Below are 22,404 nucleotides of genomic sequence, written 5' to 3'. Positions count from 1 at the left end.
AACAAGTAAAACTTGCTTTTTGAAATATTAGTACTGTTTGTGTTTTGCACTATAAATATCCAAAAGAAAAAAAGTATCTTCTCTCATCTTCTAACTCTCTTCAAGTGATGGAAGATTGAAACATGTTGTTACAGTCATTTTATCACAACAGTCTTATTGTTACAGTGGAGAGAGTTTCTGCACTTTGTTTCTATAATGTGTCTGTTTATTGTTCTTATTATATACAGACACACAGACATGTAATATCTGTGATCTGCTGGATCTGTGAGGGTTGAGGTTTTCAGTCGGACCCAAACTGCAGAGACTTGAGATAGAGATGAATTCAAAGGTGATTTATTGAGGTGAACAAGTCGGTGCTGGGAGCGAGGAGGACAGGCAGGATGGAGCGATGGAGAGAGTCCAGGCAGATGGGTGAAGCTGCGAGCTGAGCTGAGAGACGCTGAGGATCTGCACACGTGGAGAGGGAAAAACACAGGAACGAGATGGCGTCTAGCCATAGAAAAAACACTGGAGCACAAAACACGTAGTCAACAAAACACTAGATGACACTGAGATAATGTACTGAGGTTTAGCAAGAGCACAGGTATAATCACCCAACGTGAGGGAACAATCTGCCACAGGAGTGGTGAAGAGACCAGGGTCTTATAGCCGGAAGGATGAAGGACTGATCCGTCCATTCTCACAGTGTTTAACATGTCTATTATTATCGCTTGATTTGAGAGGATGTCAATCGAGGACACGTTCCCTCTTGGAAAGCAAAGAAATCTCCCTCTCCATTCTCATTGAATAAAAGCAGCAACTTTACATTGTTTACTTCCTTATAATCAGTTTCTTTTCTCACGTGTTTCTATATCATAAATGAGTTTGACTCATCAACACTGAGGACGCTCTCTCTGTCTCTCTCTCTGGTAGTATTTGAATGGACTGGTCTGTAAACTGGTATACTCCAGAGCTATCACACATTCAGCTCCTGGGACAACATCAGGGTTCATCCTGCCAGTGAAGGAGAACTCAGCAGGTCCAGTTCAGTGGAGAGATGTTATCATCACCAGACTACAAGAAGAAATGATGTCGTTAAAGTCCACTTGAGTAAAACTATTCACTATGAAATTATAATAAAACAATCTTTGATGAAAAGCAGAGTGATATTAAAAGATGCATAGACTACATACAAGCACATGACTGAGGTCAATACATACAAGTGCTGTTACAACCTCCAGTGATTGTAGCACTCAGTGGACATCATGTTCAAATAAAGTTTAACAGACACAGATCACATCAGCTTGTTTGGGAGACACTTTGGTCTAAAGCTGCCATTGAGGGATCATTAGTTTGCTCAAGGACACTTTGACATGTGGACAGGAGGAGCTCAGGCTTCAAACCACAAACCTTGTGATTAATGACTGACCAGCTCAGGCTGAACAACTGACCAGCTGAGCTGCAGCCAAATGTGTTCATGTCTGTTTTTTAGATAAAGTGTCAGATTTTATTTGACCTTCAGTTTTATTTTCTCTGTCATCACAGACTTTCTGGTTGTGGACTCTCAGAGACTGACTGTGAAGTCGTGGCCTCAGCTCTGAAGTCCAACCCCTCCCATCTGAGAGAGCTGGACCTGAGTAGAAACAGTCTGAGTGATTCAGGAGTGAAGCTTCTGTGTGAAGGACTGAAGAGTCCAAACTGTAGACTGGAGATCTTGAGGTCAGTTCATGTATTTTGCTCTTGTGCAGTGTTTATCTACCTGATTTAAATCCACAACAGAACTTTTAAATATCCTTTACTCTTCTTGTTTTCTGTGTTTGTCTGAACACAACTCACAACAGCTCTTTTTTTAGTCTGTCAGCAGAATTCAGTCTGGACTCTAATTGGATTCATGTGGTTCTGGATACTGTAGTGTTGGGACAGGTGTTAAAGAGGGTGCAGAGTTCAGCAGCATGTTGATAGCATGTGTTGACATGAATGTGGTGACATTTAGATGATGTCTGTAGAAGGCTGACATTACAACATGATGATCCACAACAACACAAGAACAAAGTCACTCAGTCATTTTAGGATACAGCTGATTGATGAGGACACAGTGATGTTGAACTGCACATTAAACAACTGAACATTGATGGAATATAAACAGATCTTTATTACATCATTTATTCTTTATTCAGATTGAGGAGCTGCAGTTTGTCAGAGATCAGCTGTGCTTCTGTGGCCTCAGCTCTGAAGTCCAACCCCTCCCATCTGAGAGGGATCAGAGATTTATGAAGCTACATGATGCTTATACTGACTGAATAGTTTAAACTGGAGATGATTTGATCTTCTGACTCCACTTTTCCTAAAAAAAATTAAAATGAATGAAAAACACAGTAGATGTCTTTTGTTTACTCTTCCCCAGAATTCATCCTGACATATTTGCATCTTTGGAAACTTTGTGATGTTGAGTTGAATGTTAAGTTGTTATTACACTGATCCACACTGACTATCTCAATGATGAAGTCTATTTTCTCTACAGTGGTTTAATCCATTGACTGTGGCAGAGCAGTGTTGAGCTGCACATTTAAAACATTCATATAAAGAGAAAAATCTACACTGGATAATTCACTGTGATCCTCTTCAACTCTTGATTGTCATCTTATATATATATATTATAATTTGACTTTTGTTCACATTTCCCAGAATTCATCCCGACATATTTGCAGCTTTGGAAACTTTGTGATCTTGAATTGAATCTAAAATCAGTTTTTTTTATGTTTTTATTTGTTTGGCTTCACAACATGAGTTTGTATAGATGGAGCCACTGGTGGAGCTGCAGAGTTTAAGAGGTGAAGTCACCACGTCTTTACTGAAGTAGCAGCACGTTGTCATTAATATTAATGAGAGCTCTTTGTCACCTTTTGTATTTTAGAGGTTTTAACCTGCGTCCTGTTGGGTTCAGATGTTTGGAGTTTCCATTTTCTCATTTTCTTTTTGAACAGATTATTAATCACTGAATGATTTCAAGCAGGAATATTGTCTTCTAAACTTACATCATTTATTCTTTATTCAGATTGAGGAACTGCAGTTTGTCAAAGATCAGCTGTGCTTCTCTGGCCTCAGCTCTGAAGTCCAACCCCTCCCATCTGAGAGAGCTGCAGCTGTACTACAACAAACTGCAGGATTCAGGAGTGAAGCTACTGTGTGATTTTCTGCAGAGTCCACACTGTAGACTGGAGACTCTGGGGTCAGACAACATTTTTTACTTCTGTGCTCAGATTAAGATGATGTGAAAGTTGAGAGACGCATATTAACGTTCATTCTGGCAAAATGTGTTAATAAGATCATTACAAACATTATTCATCAGATATGACCGGGTTTATCACGGGAAGATACTACGGGAATAATATCAGAAGATTACTAAATTTGATGACACATCCAAAAGCCAAAGAGGAGGAAGCAATGATACTTTCCCTAGACGCTCAGAAGGCGTTCGATCGAGTGTCCTGGCAATATCTATTTCAAACATTGAAACGATACCAATTTGGCCCCAAATTCATAAAGTGGATACAAATACTATATTCCAATCCACAAGCTGCCATCAAAGTGAATGGGTTCCTATCAGACCGATTTGCCCTAGAATGCGGCTGTAGACAGGGTTGCCCCTTGTCACCCTTGCTGTTTGATATCAGTATCGAACCATTGGCACAGCTTATCGGAGATGATGATAACATAAAGGGGCTGACGATAAACAGGGAACAACATAAATTATCTTTATATGCGGATATTGTGCTTTTATATCTGGTTAAACCTGCAACAACAATACCACACTTAAAGGACCTTATCTGCACATTTGGGTATTTCTTGGGTTACAAAGTTAATGTGGATAAAACAATGGCCACGGACCTAGGTAACAGAATTCCTCAGGTGGTCAAAATCCAGAGTGGATTCAAGTGGCCCAAAGATGGAATCAAATACCTCGGCATTCAAATCCCCCCATGTCTAGAAAACCTCTATGATGTAAATTACAAAAGCATAATTCAAAATATAAGTAGAGATTTGGAAACTTGGTCAGTGCTTCCCTTATCTCTGTCAGGCCGCATTGAGAGTGTACGTATGAATGTGTTACCTAAGCTTCTCTACCCATTCCAGATGCTACCTCTAAATATTCCTAAATCCACATTTGATGAATTGGACAGGCTAATTTCAAAATGTATATGGCAAGGGAGGTGGCCGAGAATTCGACTAAAAACACTCCAGTTGTCTAAAGCATGTGGAGGGCTCAAACTCCCGAATTTAAGGTATTCTTTCTGGGCTGCGCAGTTGAAACCTAACAGTTTGGATGCAAGACTCTACCTGTACTCGATGGCTCAACATTGAGAAAAGCGTATGCATGCGGCCCTTACAGACCTTGCCTTTTTCAGACTTCCCCCTAAGGGAAACCCAAATGAGCGAATGGACTACGGACACATTGAAGACCTGGAGAAAAAAAAAAAATCATTTGGGTTGTCTAAAGCAATTTCAGCACTAACAAATATTGGATTTATAAATGACTTTGTACCCTGTCACCTGGATGCAAGTTTCAGAAAATGGTCGGAGCGTGGCCTCACTAATCTACATCAACTACTTAAGGATGGCAGCCTTAAATAAAGAATGGAATAAAGTCCTGGAGCCCTCACCAATAGAAGAGTTCTTAATAAAAATACAAACTGATAAGAGGAATAAAAAAGTCACAGGCCACCTCTACCAAATATTTATAGCTATGAACCCAAATGACACACTACAGATAAAAGAAAGATGGTCAAATGAAATGAATATAGACATACAGCGAGGCATGTGGGAAGAAATTTGCACTGAAGCACATCAAGTAACTAATTCAAATACATGGCAGGAATTCAGATGGAAGGTAATAACAAGATTCTTTCGGACACCAGAAATAGTGGCTAAGGTGGGGCCCACACACTCAGACAAATGCTGGAGAAACTGTGGGACACAAATTTGTAACCATACCCATATGTTTTGGACTTGTCCTAAATTAAATTAGTATTAAAGCAAAATATCAAAAAGGATCCAAAGGTTGCTATACTAGGAGTAATTCCAGTAGGCACCGAGGGAAGGGGTAAAAGGTATCTTCTACAAATATTGCTAACAGCAGCACTCAAATGCATCACGATAAGATGGATAAAATTTGACCCACCAACATACACTATGTGGACTGAGAAGATATGGGAAATTTACCAGATGGAACAAATAACTTATGCTCTGAGACTTCAAAAAGATATATGTATTGAAGGGTGGAGCTCTGCCATGGCTATAATGGTGCAGTAAGGGACCGATTCCCCTCATGAACACACACACACACACGCACACACATCCATACACCCCCCTTTTGTTTGTTTATTTTATTTTTATTCTTATTTTTATTTATTTATTTATTTATTAACTTAATATTTTTCTTTTGATGATGTGTTAAGCAGCTCTGGGATGGGAAACGGAAGACAAAGTGAAAAATGTATGACATGTTTGTACAAGTTGCTGAAACTCAAAAACTAATTTAAAAAAAAAACAAAAACCCCTATTATTCATCTTACAAACGTGGACAAGCAGGAGGGGTAGCAATATTAATCTCAAACAAAGTCACTTTCCAACTCTCCAAACAGATAACAGATGCAGAAGAATGATATACTTTAAAGGAAACATCGACCATAAACCAGTGACGCTACTAAACGTGTATAGACCCCCAGGTAATGATAAAATGTCTATTAAAATAATATTTGATATAATTGCTGAAGAGACCATGGGGGTTCTCCTCTGTGGCGGGGACTGGAATATACAACTACAACCCTCTCTTGATTCCACTAATTCAACAAAGAGAATAAATCCTGAGACACTCGCGGTAAAGAAACTCCTTCTTGAAGCAGGTATGATGGACATTTGGAGGGAAACGCGCCCGACAGAAAGACAGTTTACATTCTGCTCCTGTCCTCACAGCGTACATTCAAGGATCGACTGCTTTTTCATGTTCAACTGGGACAGACAGAGTCATGAATTGTGAAATAGTGATTAAAGTCATATCAGACCATGCGGGTGTGTATCTATCCCTACACCTGGACACAGAAGTTAAAAATACAACATGGAGACTTAACGCCAGCTTATTAAATGAGCCATCATGTAAAAAACATATTGACAAAGAATTTAAAGATTACTTGGAACACAACGACAATGATGAAGTTTCCACAAGTAACGTGTGGGATGCAGCCAAAGCAGTAATCAGGGGAAAACTCATAATGTGGTTTTCTATTAAAAAGAAGGAAAAGCAGAAACAAATAAAAGACTTACTACAAGAACTCAAAGACCAAGAAATTAAACATATGGAACGTAACGACCCCCGATTATTAGAGCAGATAAAAGTGACTAGACAAAACTTGAACAGAATATATGACAGTCAAGAGGAGATGAACATTAGATCCACCAAACAAATGTATTATGACAATGGGCCAAGAGCTAAAACACTATTAGCTTGGAGGACAAGAAGGCAACAGGATGAAAGGTCCATTCATAAAATCAAAGATAAACAATCTTCCAAAATGTGTAACAAGCTAAAAGAAACACAACACTGCTTTGAAAATGACTATAAGGGCTCGTACACACAACTGGATAGTGTAGATTCTGCAAGCATTACACATTTTTTGAACTCATTGGACCTGCCATCCATTGGAACCGAACAGAATAAAGTACTGACAGGTGAGATAACCAAACAAGAATTAGATAATGCCATATCAGGACTCAAAACAAATAAAATGCCAGGCGCGGATGGATACCCAGCTGAATGCTACAAAACATTCAGAGAGATACTCACACCAGTATGATTGAAATGCTTCAATTTTACGCTTAAAGGTGGAGAAACACCAACATCCTGGAGACGAGCAATAATTTCCATAATCCCAAAGATGGGTAAAGATAAATCTGAGTGTAGTTGGTACAGACCCGTATCAATATAACATTTAGACTACAGACTATACGCCTCAATAATTGCAAAAAGACTTGAGAACATACTTCCTGACATAATAGATGATGACCAAACAGGGTTCATCAAGAACAGACAGACACAAGATAATGTAAGACGGGCTTTACACTTAATGGATCATATGAGCACAACTAAAGATAAATCTATTGTTCTCAGCCTCGACGCGAAAAGACATTTGATTCTGTTGGCTGGGAATATTTATGTTTAACACTGCAAAGATTTGGCTTTAACAGCTCAGTAATTCTATTTTTAAAGAACTTAAATCACTCCCCTACAGCCAGAATAAAAATAACTTTTGTTCACATTTCCCAAAAAATTCATCCTGACATATTTGCATCTTTGGAAACTTTGTGATCTTGAATTTTGTGAGTGTTTATTTGTTTGGCTTCACAACATGAGTTTGTATAGATGGAGCCACTGGTGGAGCTGCAGAGTTTAAGAGGTGTCACCTTTTGTATTTTAGAGGTTTTAACCTGCATCCTATTGGGTTCAGATGTTTGGAGTTTCCATTTTCTTTTTGAACAGATTATTAATCACTGAATGATTTCAAGCAGGAATATTGTCTTCTAAACTTACATCATTTATTCTTTATTCAGATTGTGGAGCTGCAGTTTGTCAAAGATCAGCTGTGCTTCTCTGGCCTCAGCTCTGAAGTCCAACCCCTCCCATCTGAGAGAGCTGCAGCTGACTAACAACAAGCTGCAGGATTCAGGAGTGAAGCTGCTGTGTGATTTTCTGCAGAGTCCACACTGTAGACTGGAGACTCTGGGGTCAGACAACATGTTTTACTTCTGTGCTCAGATTAAGATGATGTGAAAATTGTGGTGACACTAAACTGCAGACATAAGGCTGATATTATACTGATCCTCACTGAGTATCTTAATGTTGAGCTGCACATTTAAAACCTTCATATAACAAGAAAAATCTACACTGCATGTCATGTTTTTAATCAATGATAGTGATAGATTTATGAAGCTATATGATGCTTATACTGACTGAATAGTTTAAACTGAAGATGATTTGATCTTCTGACTTCACTTTTCCTAAAATAATTAAAATAAATAAAAAACACAGTAGATGTCAAACCATGAAACTTTGTGATCTTGAATTGGATCTAAAATAATTTTTTGTGAGTTTTTATTTGTTTTGCTTCACAACATGAGTTTGTATAGATGGAGCCACTGGTGGAGCTGCAGAGTTTAAGAGGTGAAGTCACGACATCTTTATTGAAGTAGCAGCACGTTGTCATTAATATTAATGAGAGCTCTTTGTCACCTTTTGTATTTTAGAGGTTTTAACCTGCGTCCTGTTGGTTTTAGAAGTTTGGAGTTTCCATTTTCTCATTTTCTTTTTGAACAGATTATTAATCACTGAATGATTTCAAGCGGGAACATTGTCTTCTAAACTTACATAATTTATTCTTTATTCAGATTGAGGAACTGCAGTTTGTCAGAGATCAGCTGTGCTTCTCTGGCCTCAGCTCTGAAGTCCAACCCCTCCCATCTGAGAGAGCTGTACCTGAGTGAAAACAACCTGCAGGATTCAGGAGTGAAGCTGCTGTGTGATTTTCTGCAGAGTCCACACTGTAGACTGGAGACTCTGAGGTCAGACAACATTTTTTACTTCTGTGCTCAGATTAAGATGATGTGAAAGTTGTGGTGACACTAAACTGCAGACATGAGGCTGATATTATACTGGTCCTCACTGAGTATCTTAATGTTGAGCTGCACATTTAAAACCTTCATATAACAAGAAAAATCTACACTGGATGTCATGTTTTTTAAATCAATGATAATGATAGATTTATGAAGCTATATGATGCTTATACTGACTGAATAGTTTAAACTGGAGATGATTTGATCTTCTGACTCCACTTTTCCTTAAGAAAATTAAAATAAATAAAAAACCACAGTAGATGTGAGACTTCCGGTTATGGCGGCCAGACTGCTGGTATCATAATCTGAGAGCTCCCAGAAGGGTCCGGTTCTTATTTTACACACCAATTCGATCATAAATGATGTGAGGAAGTATAAACTAAGGAAGGCTAAGACCACAGAAAATCAGGACAGAACGACAAACGAAGAAATGGCGACCAGAGACGCTGATGAAGCTGTCGGCACAAGTGAAGCTAGCAGCATGTGGACATGTGTGCTCTGCGTGCCAGCATCAGCGCTATCCACGCTGAAATAAAGACAGGACACAAGGACATGAAGAAGGAACTAGACTGTTTCTGCGAGACAATTAAACAAGACATGAAGGAAGAGTTTGGGAACTTTAAAGAAGAAGTTAACCAGAAGCTGAGTGAGATCGGGGCAGAGCTGAAAAATACGGAGGCCAGAATGGATGAAGTGGAGAACCGAGTGGCCGAGGTGGAAGAGTGGAAGACTAATGCTGAAGACGAGCTTCTACAAACTCTGCATGAACAAGAGCGCGTCCGGTCCAAACTGATAGACTTAGAAGCAGCTCCCGCAGAAATAACCTCCATCTTTGGGATCCCCGAGGGGGAGGAGGGGGACAATGCATGTGAGTTATCGCTCCCTGACATGGACTTTAAAATACAATGCTGTCACAGATCACTCGGACCAAAGCCACCCCGAGATCCATGATGGTGTGCTTCCTCACCTACAGAACCAAGGAACTGGTGCTGAACACCGCATGGAGAAAGAAAGAGGAACACCTCAACGGAAACAGAGTTTATTTCAACCACGATTACCTGGTAGAAATTATGAAGAAAAGAAAGGAATATGCACCACTGAGGAAGGTGCTAAAGGAAAGGGACTCAGGTTCCAGACACCAGCGCTGCAAAAGTCTGAGTCTTTTCTGAAGAAGGACCCACAACATACAACAACACAAAAGAGGCGTCCAAGGACATGTGGAGGAAGGGGATTTTAACACCTGATGAACAAACCACCGAGGGCTCAACACCTGTCGGCACACACCAGGCTAGCGCAGATGAGACAGCCCGCGGGAGACTGGAGGAGCTCTCCTGGGAGACCCGACTGCAGTCAAGCCCGCCTCCCCTCCAAAAACCACGGTCAAACTAGCCCCCAGTTATTTTGTGGTGCCTGTATAGTAGATATCACGGTAATGCAGTGCAAGAACAGAATTCAAAATAAAAGTACCGACCTATGAACGCAATTTCACATTTATTCAGTCAGTCAGTCTGTTAATTGATTGATTAGGTAGTTAATTAATTGAGCATTTAAGGAATTCATTCATTGATTATTTACTGAATTAATTTCACCATCGTAATTCTGATCACATTGAAGCCTGAGAAGATGCAGGCCATGGCATTTCAATTGTGTGAATAATTAGTCAAACGTAAAAATAAACACTATCAGGAGCTTCTGATGAGGAATTTCAAAATTAAAGCCCACTTAATAGTCAAATATTTTCAATATTTCCATATGAATTCAGGTTAAAAGAAAACTACCTGTTTCCACAGTCTAATTTTACTTCAGAATGATAGTACTCCAGCTCAGAGTGTCACTCAGATAATATCAGGAAGTTCTGATGTGGAATTTCAAAATTAAAGCCCTCTGATATTTAAAATATTTTCAATATTTCCCTTGTGTGTTTTGATAGCTGGAGGGACGCTCCACCTGGAGGCTTCCCCTCTCTGTTCAGATGTTACCCACTGAGCAGGCAACGTCTGTGGACGTCCAAAACAGGTTGATATCATGTACGTGGGGCCAGGCCATGATCTGGACGTCCATTGACAGCCAGAAATAGTCGGTAAATGATGTTGAGAAAAGATGTCCATCACCATGACAACATCTCCAGGCAGTAAACTCCTTTTTTCTTTGTCCATTTTTGACGCTCTTGCAGTAATGGTAAATACTCTCGGATCCACCTTTTCTAAAAGAGGTCGGAGATGTATTGAACCTGTTTCCACTGTCTCCTGGTGTACAGATCTGTCTTGTCAAAAAGTCCTGGTGGAAGAATTGGTTTTCATTTCATGAGTAGTAAGTGGTTTGGTGTTAAGGCTTCAAGGTCGCTGGGGTCCTCTGATAGTTTTGTGATGGGGCGATCATTGAGCATTGCCTCTGCTTCACATAACACAGTATGAAATCCTTCATCATCTAATGTTTGTTGACGAAGCACAGAACTCAGAACCTTTCTGATCATTCGTATGAGATGCTCCCAGGTGCCACCGGGGTGTGATCCAGATGGTGGTTTAAAACTCCACTTAATTCCTCTCTGTGATAAGGCCTTTTCAATTTTGCTATGATTTAAAGCAGCCAAGGCTTCTCGTAGCTCTCTCTCTGCTCCCACAAAATTGGTGCCATTATCTGATCTTGTGTGAAACTTGTCCTCTTCGAGAGATGAATCTTCTCAATGCGTTGATACATGAGTCAGTATCTAGAGAGTAAGCCACTTCCAGGTGCACGACCCTACTTGTCATTCAAGTGAACACAACGCCATACCTTTTTACAGTGTTACGCCCTCTTTTCACATCCACTGGCCCAAAATAATCTACGCCGACATTAGTGAATGGCGGTAGATCAGGAACCACTCTCTCCTCGGGTAAGTCAGCCATTTTTTGTTCACCCATCTTTCCTCCATAAAGCTTGCAGAACAGGCATCTTGCTATGACCTTCCTTGCTGCAGAAACACCACTCGTGATCCAGAACTTTCTCCTCGCAGTGGAAAGGACGTGATTTCTGCCTCCATGACCAAGCTGTAAATGGAAATGACGGAGGATAAGGTGAGAGATGTGCTGGTCCTTTGATAGGATGAGGGGATGTTTTATGTCCTCAAGGATAGCTGCCTTGCTCAGCCGTCCCCCTATACGCAGAAGCCGCAACTCCTTCCTCTTTTTACTCAGCTTCAGCAGAGCTCCTTTCAGCTTGATGATCCAAGCAACTGCAACCTTTAACCTTTGCCAGTCTGAGAAAAAGGTTATCAGCTGAGAAGTGGTATTGGTGCTGACAACTGTTGCATTGATCCTGAGGTTCCCTTTTACCTCTGGGTCATCAGCAGTCATATTGAAATCCATAGGCGATTTTGGCTACTTTTCTTCAGGATCCCATAGAAACTCCAGGCTTTCCATCCATCTTTGTTTCAAAAGGCTTTCTGCCTTTAATCCACGAGAAGCATCATCAGCGGGATTTAAAGCTGTTGGAATGTATCTCCATTGATCAACTTCCGTGTTATCCCTGATGGTAGCTATCCTGTTTGCAACAAAGGTTTGAAACCTCTGGTCCTCATTTCTTATTCAGCGCAAACCATTGACTTGAAAATCTGCCACCTTTTCCAGATCTGTCAGCCACTTGTTCCACCTTTCTTGAAAAGCTGAAGGTATGGGATCGTCCCAATCACATTTCATCCTGCATAGGTCTTGTAACAGCAGATTGGCAGGGAGTATGAGAGGTGCTAGGAATCTTAATGGATCATAGTTGGAGCTGATCATGGACAACATACCTTGTTTGGTGGAAGGCTTCTCCTTGAGTTTTAGTTCGAACTTGGAACTGTCTGTCTCAATACACCACTGCAAACCCAGAGCCCTGTCCACAGGCAGATTATCTCTGTCTAGGTCCAGCTCACACAGGGTTTTGGATCTGAGCTCCTCTGGGATGCACTGAAGAACTTCTTGGCTGTTGCTGATCCACTGGATTAGAGTGAATCCTCCTTTGCTGCACATGGCTATGAGAGCCATGGTGACAGCATCCTCTTTAGAGGGCAGACTCTTCAGGAGATCATCCATATAGAAATTCCTGTCGACCGTCTCGACCACAGCTGGTGAAAAGCTGGCCTGGTTGTCTTCAGTAGTCTTCCTAAGAGCATAACAGGCGCAACTGGGAGAGGAAACTGCTCCAAATAAATGGACAGTCATACGGTATTCTACGAGATCTTTCTCCAGATTACCTTGAGGCCACCACACAAACTGCAGGAAGTCCACATGTTCCTTTGCCACCTTTACTTGGTGGAACATGGCCTTTATGTCTGCCATTAGTGCCACACGATCCTGCCGAAACCTCATCAGGACCCCTACCAAAGAGCTGGTCAGGTTTGGGCCTTGCAAAAGCTGACTGTTGAGTGCGACCCCATTATATTCTGCTCCACAATCAAACACGACCCGTAGCTTATGTTTTCGTGGATGGTATACGCCATGATCGGTATATACCATACTTTACCCTTTGTCGCCTCCAACTGGTGCTGCAGCACTTGTTCGGCGTAATCATTGTTTATGGCATCAGAAATAAAGTTGGTATACTCCTCATGAAAGCTTGCATTTCTTTGAAGCTTCCTCCTCAGACCACGGACACGCTGCAGAGCAATGGTGAGGTTGTTTGGCAATGAGACGTCTTTCCCTAGTAGTTGGAACCTGTAGTGTCCGTCCTCAAGCCGAGCAGAGCCCTCCATTATTTCTACAAACTTCTTTTCCCCTCTTGACATTTCCTCTTGTTCTGTAAAGGATTTTTCAATGAAGTCGTAGTTGTATTGGCTAGTCAACAGTTCCTCTATTCTGTCAACTACAGTTCTGTTGGCATGAACTGAAGGGTAACCACTCTCACTATCACCATATCCGTGTACTGAACCATTTATTACCCACCCCAGTAAGGTTCTGATGGCATAGGGCCCTTCACCCCAACTATTAACCACCTCCCACGGTTCCATCAGCTTGGATGCATTGGTGCCAATTAGCAGATCAACATCAGAATTTATGTGAGGGATTTTAAGCTCTTTAAGATAGGGCCATTTGATCAGCTCCTCTTCACTGATGATGTTGTCTGTGGAGACTGGCATCTCCTTTTGAGTAAACACACTGGGAAGCTGATAGAAATGTTTGCCAGATAAGTCTGAAATCTCCAGGCCTTAAACAATGGAACTTGTTACTGTTTTATCATGACCCATGGTGCAAAGATGAATCCTGGCCTTTCGTCCTTGGGTGTTCAACCCATGAAGGAGTACCTGTGTTTCCTGGAGCCAGGAAGGCATATGTTTCAGTAACCTTATTTCCTTTTGAACTCTTCAATTTACAGGCAAGATGGGAAGAATACTATTACGGTGGCCAGCTCCTGTGTGACCACAAGTTGAGGAAGTCGTGCAGCTTTCAGGGGACCTCTTCAGCTGCTCTGTATCCTTCTGATTCACCCTTTCCTTTTGCCCAATGTGCAGAATACTGGGATGCATTTGGCTGCAGTGTTTGCAAGTGATGCGCTTTTCACAACTCCTGCTTTAGTGTCCTGTGTTCAGGCAGCCAAAACATAGACCTTTCTCCTTTAGAAAGTCTAATTTTTCTCTGTGTGATTTTTTACCCAGTTGATAACATTGTTCCAATACATGACCATTACGTGCACAATACAAACAAGAAGGAGAGTTTGTCTTGGAGACATCTTGTCTTGGAGAGTTTCCCCATTATTATGAGCACTTGCTTTGCATTTATCATTAATGGAAACACAAGTTGCAAAGCTATTTCTTTTAAATTGTGGTTTCATTTGAGACTTACTTGGCCTTGTTATTCCTTTAACAGGTGGTGTGTCCTGTATATCACCGAAGACTGGATCTGAGATAACTCTGATCTGCCACTCAATGAAATTAACAATGTTTGGGAAACATGCTCTTTGACCAGTTCTCTCACAAATTTCACTTGACCTTGTTCTCCATTTTCTCCAGTTTATATGGTAACTTCTGAATCAGAATTCTCATATTAGCTGGCATGCTTAGCTCTTCTAAATAACGTAACTCCTCCATAGCATTGCAGCATTCACGAAGGAAGAGTCCATAAGATTTCAGTGCTTTGGTATCCTCAGACTTGATACTTGGCCAGCCAGTAACGTTTTCCATGTAGGCTGCTGTTTTGTTAAATTCATTCCCAAAATGATACTTAAGCAGCTGCTTGGCAACAGTGTATCCCTTTTCAGCAGTCATGTGAAGGCAGTTGCAAACAATGTCCCTTGGCTGCCCCCTTGTGTACTGCTCAAGGTAGTACAGACAGTCTCCCTTACACTTGGTCTTTGCCTCCACACAGTGCTCAAATGCCCTTATAAATGAATTGAACAGCAGAGGATCTCCATCATAAGTTGGAATTTCCCGGTGTGGCAGTAACTGCGATGTTTGCATTTGAACAAGAAGAGCCGTTATATCATTTTGTTGTTGCAACACAATGTAGAGGTCTCCTACCGATTGAGTTCGACCTGGCACAGATGGAATGCTTTCTGTGACAGCTGGATTTTTAGGCAACTCAAAATGAGGCTGTAGAGAGCTTGAGATGACAGGTGAGCTTATTTGCGACACAAGAGGCTTTGAGATGATGTTGCCTGGATAAGCTATGGGGTCGAACTGCTGATTATAGTGAGCTGTGTTTGGATCAAATGCAACCTCATCTTTTGACAACGGCTCAACATAGCCTTGTGGTGAATGATGAGACGCGTGCTGCTGCAAGGGCTGGGGCACAAATTGTGAAGCATGTGGATTGAGAAAGACAGGGCTGGTTTTAGGCTTAGCCCCTTTGCGGAAATAAGACTCCATGCCATCAGAGTGCTTCGATGCACTGCTGCCTCTACTGCTGCCACTGGACTGTAGCACCACCAGCTTAGCACTAGTGACTGCTATCTCGGTGTGCAACTGAAGCTGTTCTTTTTGTCTCTTTAACAGATGTTCCTGGTCCTCCAGAGAATGTTTATCCTTTAAAGCAGCAGCATGAGCCAAGAGTCCAGCCCTTTGCGCCTCCGCTTATTCGTTCAGAAGCTGCAGAGGATTTGCTGCTAGAGGAGGAACTTGAAGCAACATTTGAAATGCTATCATGAGGTTCAATCTGGATCTCCTCCTCCTCATTACCACCAGCAGCAGCTTTATTTCGAGACTCCACTCCATTTTTATTTTCATCATCATCCTCTTGATCATGGGCTGCAGCTTTAATTTCTGTTTCCTTGTTGCCCACAGCTGGGGTTTCACTTTTTTCTCGATGATTGTCAACTGCAGTTTCACTTTGAACCTGTTCCTCGGTTTCCTCAGTGTCATTAACCACAGAGGCTGGGCAACATTGAATTTCAGCCAACCACTTCACTATACCAGCAATAAAATCGTGGACATTCAACAATCTAGCGCGAAACCATATATCATGCTTGGTTGCATCATCATCAGGCAATAGACCCAGCAAAACCTTGTGCACTTGGTGCATTTCTTCAGACAAACCCACAAACTTGTTGAATTCACCTTTAACCTCATTTACATGTTCTTTATGACCCATCAATACAACAATAGTTTGTTTTAGTTTGGACAGTTTATTTATTTTAGCCTTTCTTTCTTCTTCCAATAAAGCTTTGGCTGTTAATTTCACCTCACGCTTTTTCCTTTTCTCAGTTTGGGTTTTTACCTCCCCACCCACATTAAAGCCAGTCTCACTCCCAGAATGTCTGTCCGGTTTCTCCTCTTCTGCCATGTTGGCCAAAAGTCAACGCTTTATTTATTGGCATGCAAAATCAGTAGGCTACTTTGTATCAGCACAAAACCGCACGCCCTGACGCACAAAGTTTATTCAAGGCAGCTGCAACTCCGCTACCAATGCATTGGATTTACGCATATTGTACCGTTATGTGTGCACACACTATTTAAAATGGCCATTAAAGCAACACTAGGTAGTTTGGACTCATTACTACCCCCGGCTGGTTGAGAAGCGCAATTATCTGTTACTAGTGTCGTAAATACTGTCGCTGTACGAGCATCCCTGGGGAAAATGAATACACATGAATTTGTTGACTGAGCCGGCGAATCACGAAATCGTCTGAAAAAACCTCAACCAGTGCCAACAACAAGCTAGATTCAGAGATAGCAGTTGGTAGTTTGTTAGCATATAGGCTACACAGCACATTAGCATGCTAGAGTTATTCTCATACCGAGTTGGTTGTAGTGATTGCACCGACTAAGTTACTTCCAAAACACGACGCTTGGGCTTGAATGTGTTTAGTAACGTCTGAAAATATAACTACGTTTTCGGAAGTTACTGAATACAATCGCAAGTTGACGTTGTGTTCGGTGTAATAACTACAACCAACTAAGTATGATGACAACAGTAAGTAGCATGCTAACGTTACCTCCCGGCTTTATTACGGTTATAAACTGTGGACAGATAGAGCCCCAATGAACACCACATAACAACAAATCAACTCAAAGTAAAAGTCGGTAACATAATAAATACGTATATATGTAATGCATGACTTACAAATCCAGTAGCATCGAGGCTCGGTCGCCATCAGTTCTTTCAGCTCGCTCCACCGAGTGTAAGCTGGTCCAGTATTTATCCGTGTCCGGCTCATGTTATATCACTTTCTCTTTTTCTTTTCTTCGCCTCCTCAGACAATACCTTCTTGGCTTTTGTAGCTGGCTCGGCCACGACGTTGGTTTACAAAGAATCCAAGTAGCTGCTGGCTAAATCCACCGACGAATAAACGTGTCGTAAAGCAGGTCGCGCCAGACTTCTTTACGTCAGGTATGTAGCGACCCGCTCAGGGAAGTTTGCGGTTTCTGCCGGCGCGACCCCCCTCAGGCTGCAGAGGCGTCATCATTCATCCCATTAACCGTTATTCCACCGCTTAACTGAGTTTAGAAATATTGTTTTAAGGTCGAAAAACTACCTAGTGTTGCGTTAATAGAGATCAGCGCTGAACCACATACCCCAATGGTGCGTTGGCCGGCATTGACGTCCGACGCGCAGCTCCAGTAGCCCGCTCCGACGCCCGACGCGCGGTGTCCCGGCGGTTCCAGTAGCCGAGCAGCGTTCACTTTACCGGCTCGCTGAATTACGATGCAACGAGTCCGGGTTTTCTTCTTCCAAACAAAGCAGTTTTCGACCTAAATGCAGTGACTAATCCTTTCCTCGGTTCACTACTGGATGCTGATTGTTTTGTTTTGACGTGTATTCGAGCAATTGCGTTTGAAATAATAATCGAGATTTAATTTCTTATTGAAGCCACATACTTATCACTTATTCACATAAAAAAAAATTGCTCGAGCACAGTCGAAAACTGTTTGCTCCTCCATTTATCAACAACACCTGGGCAACACCACTGAGGAACCTGAGTAATTCTGTTTTTAAAGGACTTGTATCACTCCCCTACAGCCAGAATAAAAATAACTTTTGTACACATTTCCCAAAAAATTCATCCTGACATATTTGCATCTTTGGAAACTTTGTGATCTTGAATTGAATCTAAAACCAGTTTTTGTGAGTTTTTATTTGTTTGGCTTCACAACATGAGTTTGTATAGATGGAGCCACTGGTGGAGCTGCAGAGTTTAAGAGGTGAAGTCACCACGTCTTTATTGAAGTAGCAGCACGTTGTCATTAATATTAATGAGAGCTCTTTGTCACCTTTTGTATTTTAGAGGTTTTAACCTGCGTCCTGTTGGGTTCAGATGTTTGGAGTTTCCATTTTCTCATTTTCTTTTTGAACGGATTATTAATCACTGAATGATTTCAAGCAGGAACATTGTCTTCTAAACTTACATCATTTATTCTGTATTCAGAGTGTGGAGCTGCAGTTTGTCAGAGATCAGCTGTGCTTCTCTGGCCTCAGCTCTGAAGTCCAACCCCTCCCATCTGAGAGAGCTGCAGATGAATGACAACAACGTGAAGGATTCAGGAGTGAAGCTGCTGTGTGATTTTCTGCAGAGTCCACACTGTCGACTGGAGACTCTGAGGTCAGACAACATTTTTTACTTCTGTGCTCAGATAAAGATGATGTGAAAGTTGTGGTGACACTAAACTGCAGACATGAGGCTGATATTATACTGATCCTCACTGAGTATCTTAATGTTGAGCTGCACATTTAAAACCTTCATATAACAAGAAAAATCTACACTGGATGTCATGTTTGCTTAAATCAATGATAATGATAGATTTATGAAGCTACATGATGCTTATACTGACTGAATAGTTTAAACTGGAGATGATTTGATCTTCTGACTCCACTTTTCCTAAATTAAAATGAATAAAAACACAGTAGATGTCTTTTGTTTACTCTTCCCCAGAATTCATCCTGACATATTTGCATCTTTGGAAACTTTGTGATGTTGAATTGAATCTAAAATCAGTTTCTGTGAGTTTTTATTTGTTTGGCTTCACAACATGAGTTTGTATAGATGGAGCCACTGGTGCAGCTGCAGAGTTTAAGAGGTGAAGTCACCACGTCTTTACTGAAGTAGCAGCACATTGTCATTAATATTAATGAGAGCTCTTTGTCACCTTTTGTATTTTAGAGGTTTTAACCTGCGTCCTGTTGGGTTCAGATGTTTGGAGTTTCCATTTTCTCATTTTCTTTTTGAACAGATTATTAATCACTGAATGATTTCAAGCAGGAACATTGTCTTCTGAACTTACATCATTTATTCTTTATTCAGATTGAGTTGGTGCAGTTTGTCAGAGATCAGCTGTGCTTCTCTGGCCTCAGCTCTGAAGTCCAACCCCTCCCATCTGAGAGAGCTGGAGCTGAGGCAGAACAACCTGCAGTATTCAGACTTGAAGCTGCTGTGTGATCTGAAGAAGAGTCCACGCTGTAGACTGGAGACTCTGAGGTCAGTAGAGGGTTGGAGTCAGTTCATGCTGGTTTCAGCAGTATTGTACTAAACACAGTATCGAAGTAAAGATCCAGTATTTCCTGCTTTCCTCAGTGAAGCTGTGAGAGGAGAACGGTGACAGGCTTCATGATTGGACAGAGAGAGAGAGCAGTCAGCCAATCAGATCAGAAGCTTGTTGTGATGGTGTGTTTGAGTTGATGTGAAGACGACTGTTGTTGTTGTGTTCATGTCTACAGGAAATAAAGCTGGATCACAGCTGACAGCATCACAGGATGTGTAGAGACAGTGTCCTCATTCATCAAACTGTCGGAGCATCAAATCTGATCTCAAAGTGTTTGTTCTCTCATTTCAACACTGAACAACTGATCAGTTCATCTTTGTCACAGCTCTCAGATCAGTCTGACTGAAGCCTGCAAATCACTGGCTCTTATTTCAGAGAACCATCATTACATTTAGTAACCATGTGGTCTGTATACGGACCAGAACATGAGAGCTGAAAGGAAGCTGGCTACGCTACACAGCCGCTCCACTTGTGGTCTGAACAGGACTGAAGTCCTGCTGGTCTTTATATCACTGACTGACAGCTGATGGAGGGAGTCTCTGCAAACACTCATTTATCACTTTACTGTCTCTCTGCTTCTCTCATCAGATGGAAGTGATCTCAGTCAGAGTGGTGAGAAAGGTGGAGGTGTTGAGAGGATCAGCTGTGTCCTGATGATCCAGAGAGGTTGAAGCAGCACCATCAGCTGGTGGGTGGAGAGGCTCTGACTGGGCCGTGTTACTGGGAGGTGGAGTGGAGAGGAGAGCTTCATCCAGCAATGACTGACGGACCAGTCGCAACAAGTGGAGATGACTGTCAGTGCTGCGGTGTGAACTGCTCTGAGATCAGCTCCACTGTCACACACAATGTCCAGTCCAGCATCGTCCCTGTGTTCCTGTGGATGTGACAGAGTATCATCAGTGTATCTGGACTGCTCTGCTGCTGCTCTGTCCTTCTACACAGTCTCTGCAGACACACTGACACTCCTCCACTCCTTCTGCTCCACACTCAGACACCTCCTCCACCTGGAACCTGGACAGATTGCATTGTTTGTAGAAAGCACTACTGAATGTTACAACACTAACAATTGTTATGGAATGGGATCACTTTCTTACACATTCAAAATATTAGTAATAAATGTTTGTTTGGACTGCAGATGGAAAAAAACTGAACAGAATACAGTTCGCAGTTACTCTGGTGATACATGAATGAAACCGGTGGCCAATCCTACATATTGCACCTTTAATTTCTTTGCTATTTTGTTCAATTGTGGACGACACGAGGTAGAGGAGGAACAGCAGACTGTACTTCACAGGCCAAAGTCTCCCTCATACAAGATTAAAGACATGTATAAAAAGCATCATAGCAGAAACTGTGCAGTGTCCTCGTCCTCATTAATCAGTCTGGATGAAGATGTTTGCCTCCCAAACACAGATCTGAAGGTCTTGTTTCAGTACGGCTCCACTGAAACAGTAATAACAAAATGTCCTGAGACACCCGAGTACGTCTCAAGTTTATTTCCACTTCCTGTCCAGTTGACATTCATTTCTTCATGGAAGATAGATGCATGTAGTGCCGTCACAGCCTTTCTTTGGTTTCACTTCAGTGTTTTTCTTCATTATTTAGTTTCCTGCAAACAAAATTTAACAGAGTTCAGTCCTTAAACATGTAACGTTCATTCAACTGTTGCAGAGGACAATAAATGTAAATATCACAGCAAACTTCGTCAGATTTTGTGTTTTGTCACCACTTTATGGAACCATTTTCACATCATGCATATAACATAATGTATGATGTGAAAATTTGCTTTGCTTCTACTCCATCTACCTGACGGCTGAATAGAATTCCTCACAGAATACTTACTTTAAAGGTACTGTTCTTCACCACTTGTTTGTTTGTCACCACTTGTTTGTGTCTGAGTCAAAAATACATTACCGTTAGTTCACAACACAACACAGGCAAAATATAAGAACATTAAACCAACTAAAGCTCCAATTACTCCACCTATGATGGCATCATGAGAGGTGCCTGAAACAGAAAGAGATTTAGTTTTTTAATCTTTATACCAATCAGATTTCATAAGTTCAGTCTCAGCTACTGTAGCATCAAGATGCAGCGTGAACCTTTATAAAGGGGGTGTGTAAACATGCACAAGTATTAAACCTGATGTTACTACTTATTACCTTCTACTTGATGGTAATTCACCTTGACTTTTCACCATCTCCAGGAAGGTGTTGGTTATGTATGTCTCCTCGTCGTCACTGAGTTCACAGGTGTATGTTCCCTCCTGATCTGAAGATAAGTCCTTCAGCGTGAGGCTGCCTGACGCAGATACATCCTTCACGTGCTCCCTCCACTGCGCTGAGGCCGTGTAGGAGACGTCGGCCCTGGTCTGGCTCAGGACGATCTGACTGTGGTTGAACCTCCAGACGAGGCCCGTGTGGGCAGATTTTGGATCACCACAGGGGATTGTTGTTTCAGTGCCTGAACCACTGATAGAAGCTGAAATGATAGAAACCGTTTCCTGGATTGTAAAGATGAATGTGACTGTGAATCACTGATGTGACTGAACAATACAGACTTTCATATTGATGTGGAGAGATTAATGTTTAACTTTAATGTCTAACTCATAAATACATTATCTGCAGCAGAATCAAAGGGTTTCTGATTCTCTCTGCATGCCACACTTTAATGTAAACATGCGTCACGTTTCCTGAATTGTACTTGACCTCTTTCACTAATGTGTCATAATTAATGTAATGTTATCAAAAAGACTAATCACTGAAGGTGTGTGTCTGCTTTTTATATGAGATGTGACAAAACAATATAAGTCAAGGTCCATAGGCCCACAAAGA

At 41.5% G+C, this 22,404-nt stretch overlaps 1 protein-coding gene across 8 annotated transcripts in view; it reads left to right on the top strand.

Moving 5' to 3' along the window:
- Window positions 1-21,270, top strand: part of LOC311249884 (protein NLRC3-like) — a 37,719-nt gene extending 16,449 nt beyond the window's left edge. For 3 of the 8 annotated variants that reach the window (XM_084341254.1, XM_084341252.1, XM_084341253.1), the window contains 7 exons: window positions 1,525-1,698; window positions 3,035-3,208; window positions 7,585-7,758; window positions 8,419-8,592; window positions 18,460-18,633; window positions 19,333-19,506; window positions 20,159-21,270. In XM_084341254.1, the coding sequence (XP_084197380.1) occupies window positions 1,525-1,698; window positions 3,035-3,208; window positions 7,585-7,758; window positions 8,419-8,592; window positions 18,460-18,633; window positions 19,333-19,506; window positions 20,159-20,168 (1,054 nt within the window). In that variant the 3' untranslated portion in view covers window positions 20,169-21,270. Of the gene's footprint in view, window positions 1-1,524; window positions 1,699-3,034; window positions 3,209-7,584; window positions 7,759-8,160; window positions 8,195-8,418; window positions 8,593-18,459; window positions 18,634-19,332; window positions 19,507-20,158 lie in introns of those variants that run through there. The other 5 variants (XM_084341255.1, XM_084341256.1, XM_084341257.1 and 2 more) reach the window with 5 other exon arrangements.
- Window positions 21,271-22,404: the final 1,134 nt, after the last annotated feature.

This window comes from Pagrus pagrus (genome assembly GCF_965226575.1).
Source record: "Pagrus pagrus genome assembly, chromosome: 20".
Lineage (NCBI taxonomy): Eukaryota > Metazoa > Chordata > Actinopteri > Spariformes > Sparidae > Pagrus > Pagrus pagrus.
Note: the sequence above shows the minus strand (reverse complement) of the source record. Positions and strands in the feature narration are given on the sequence as shown.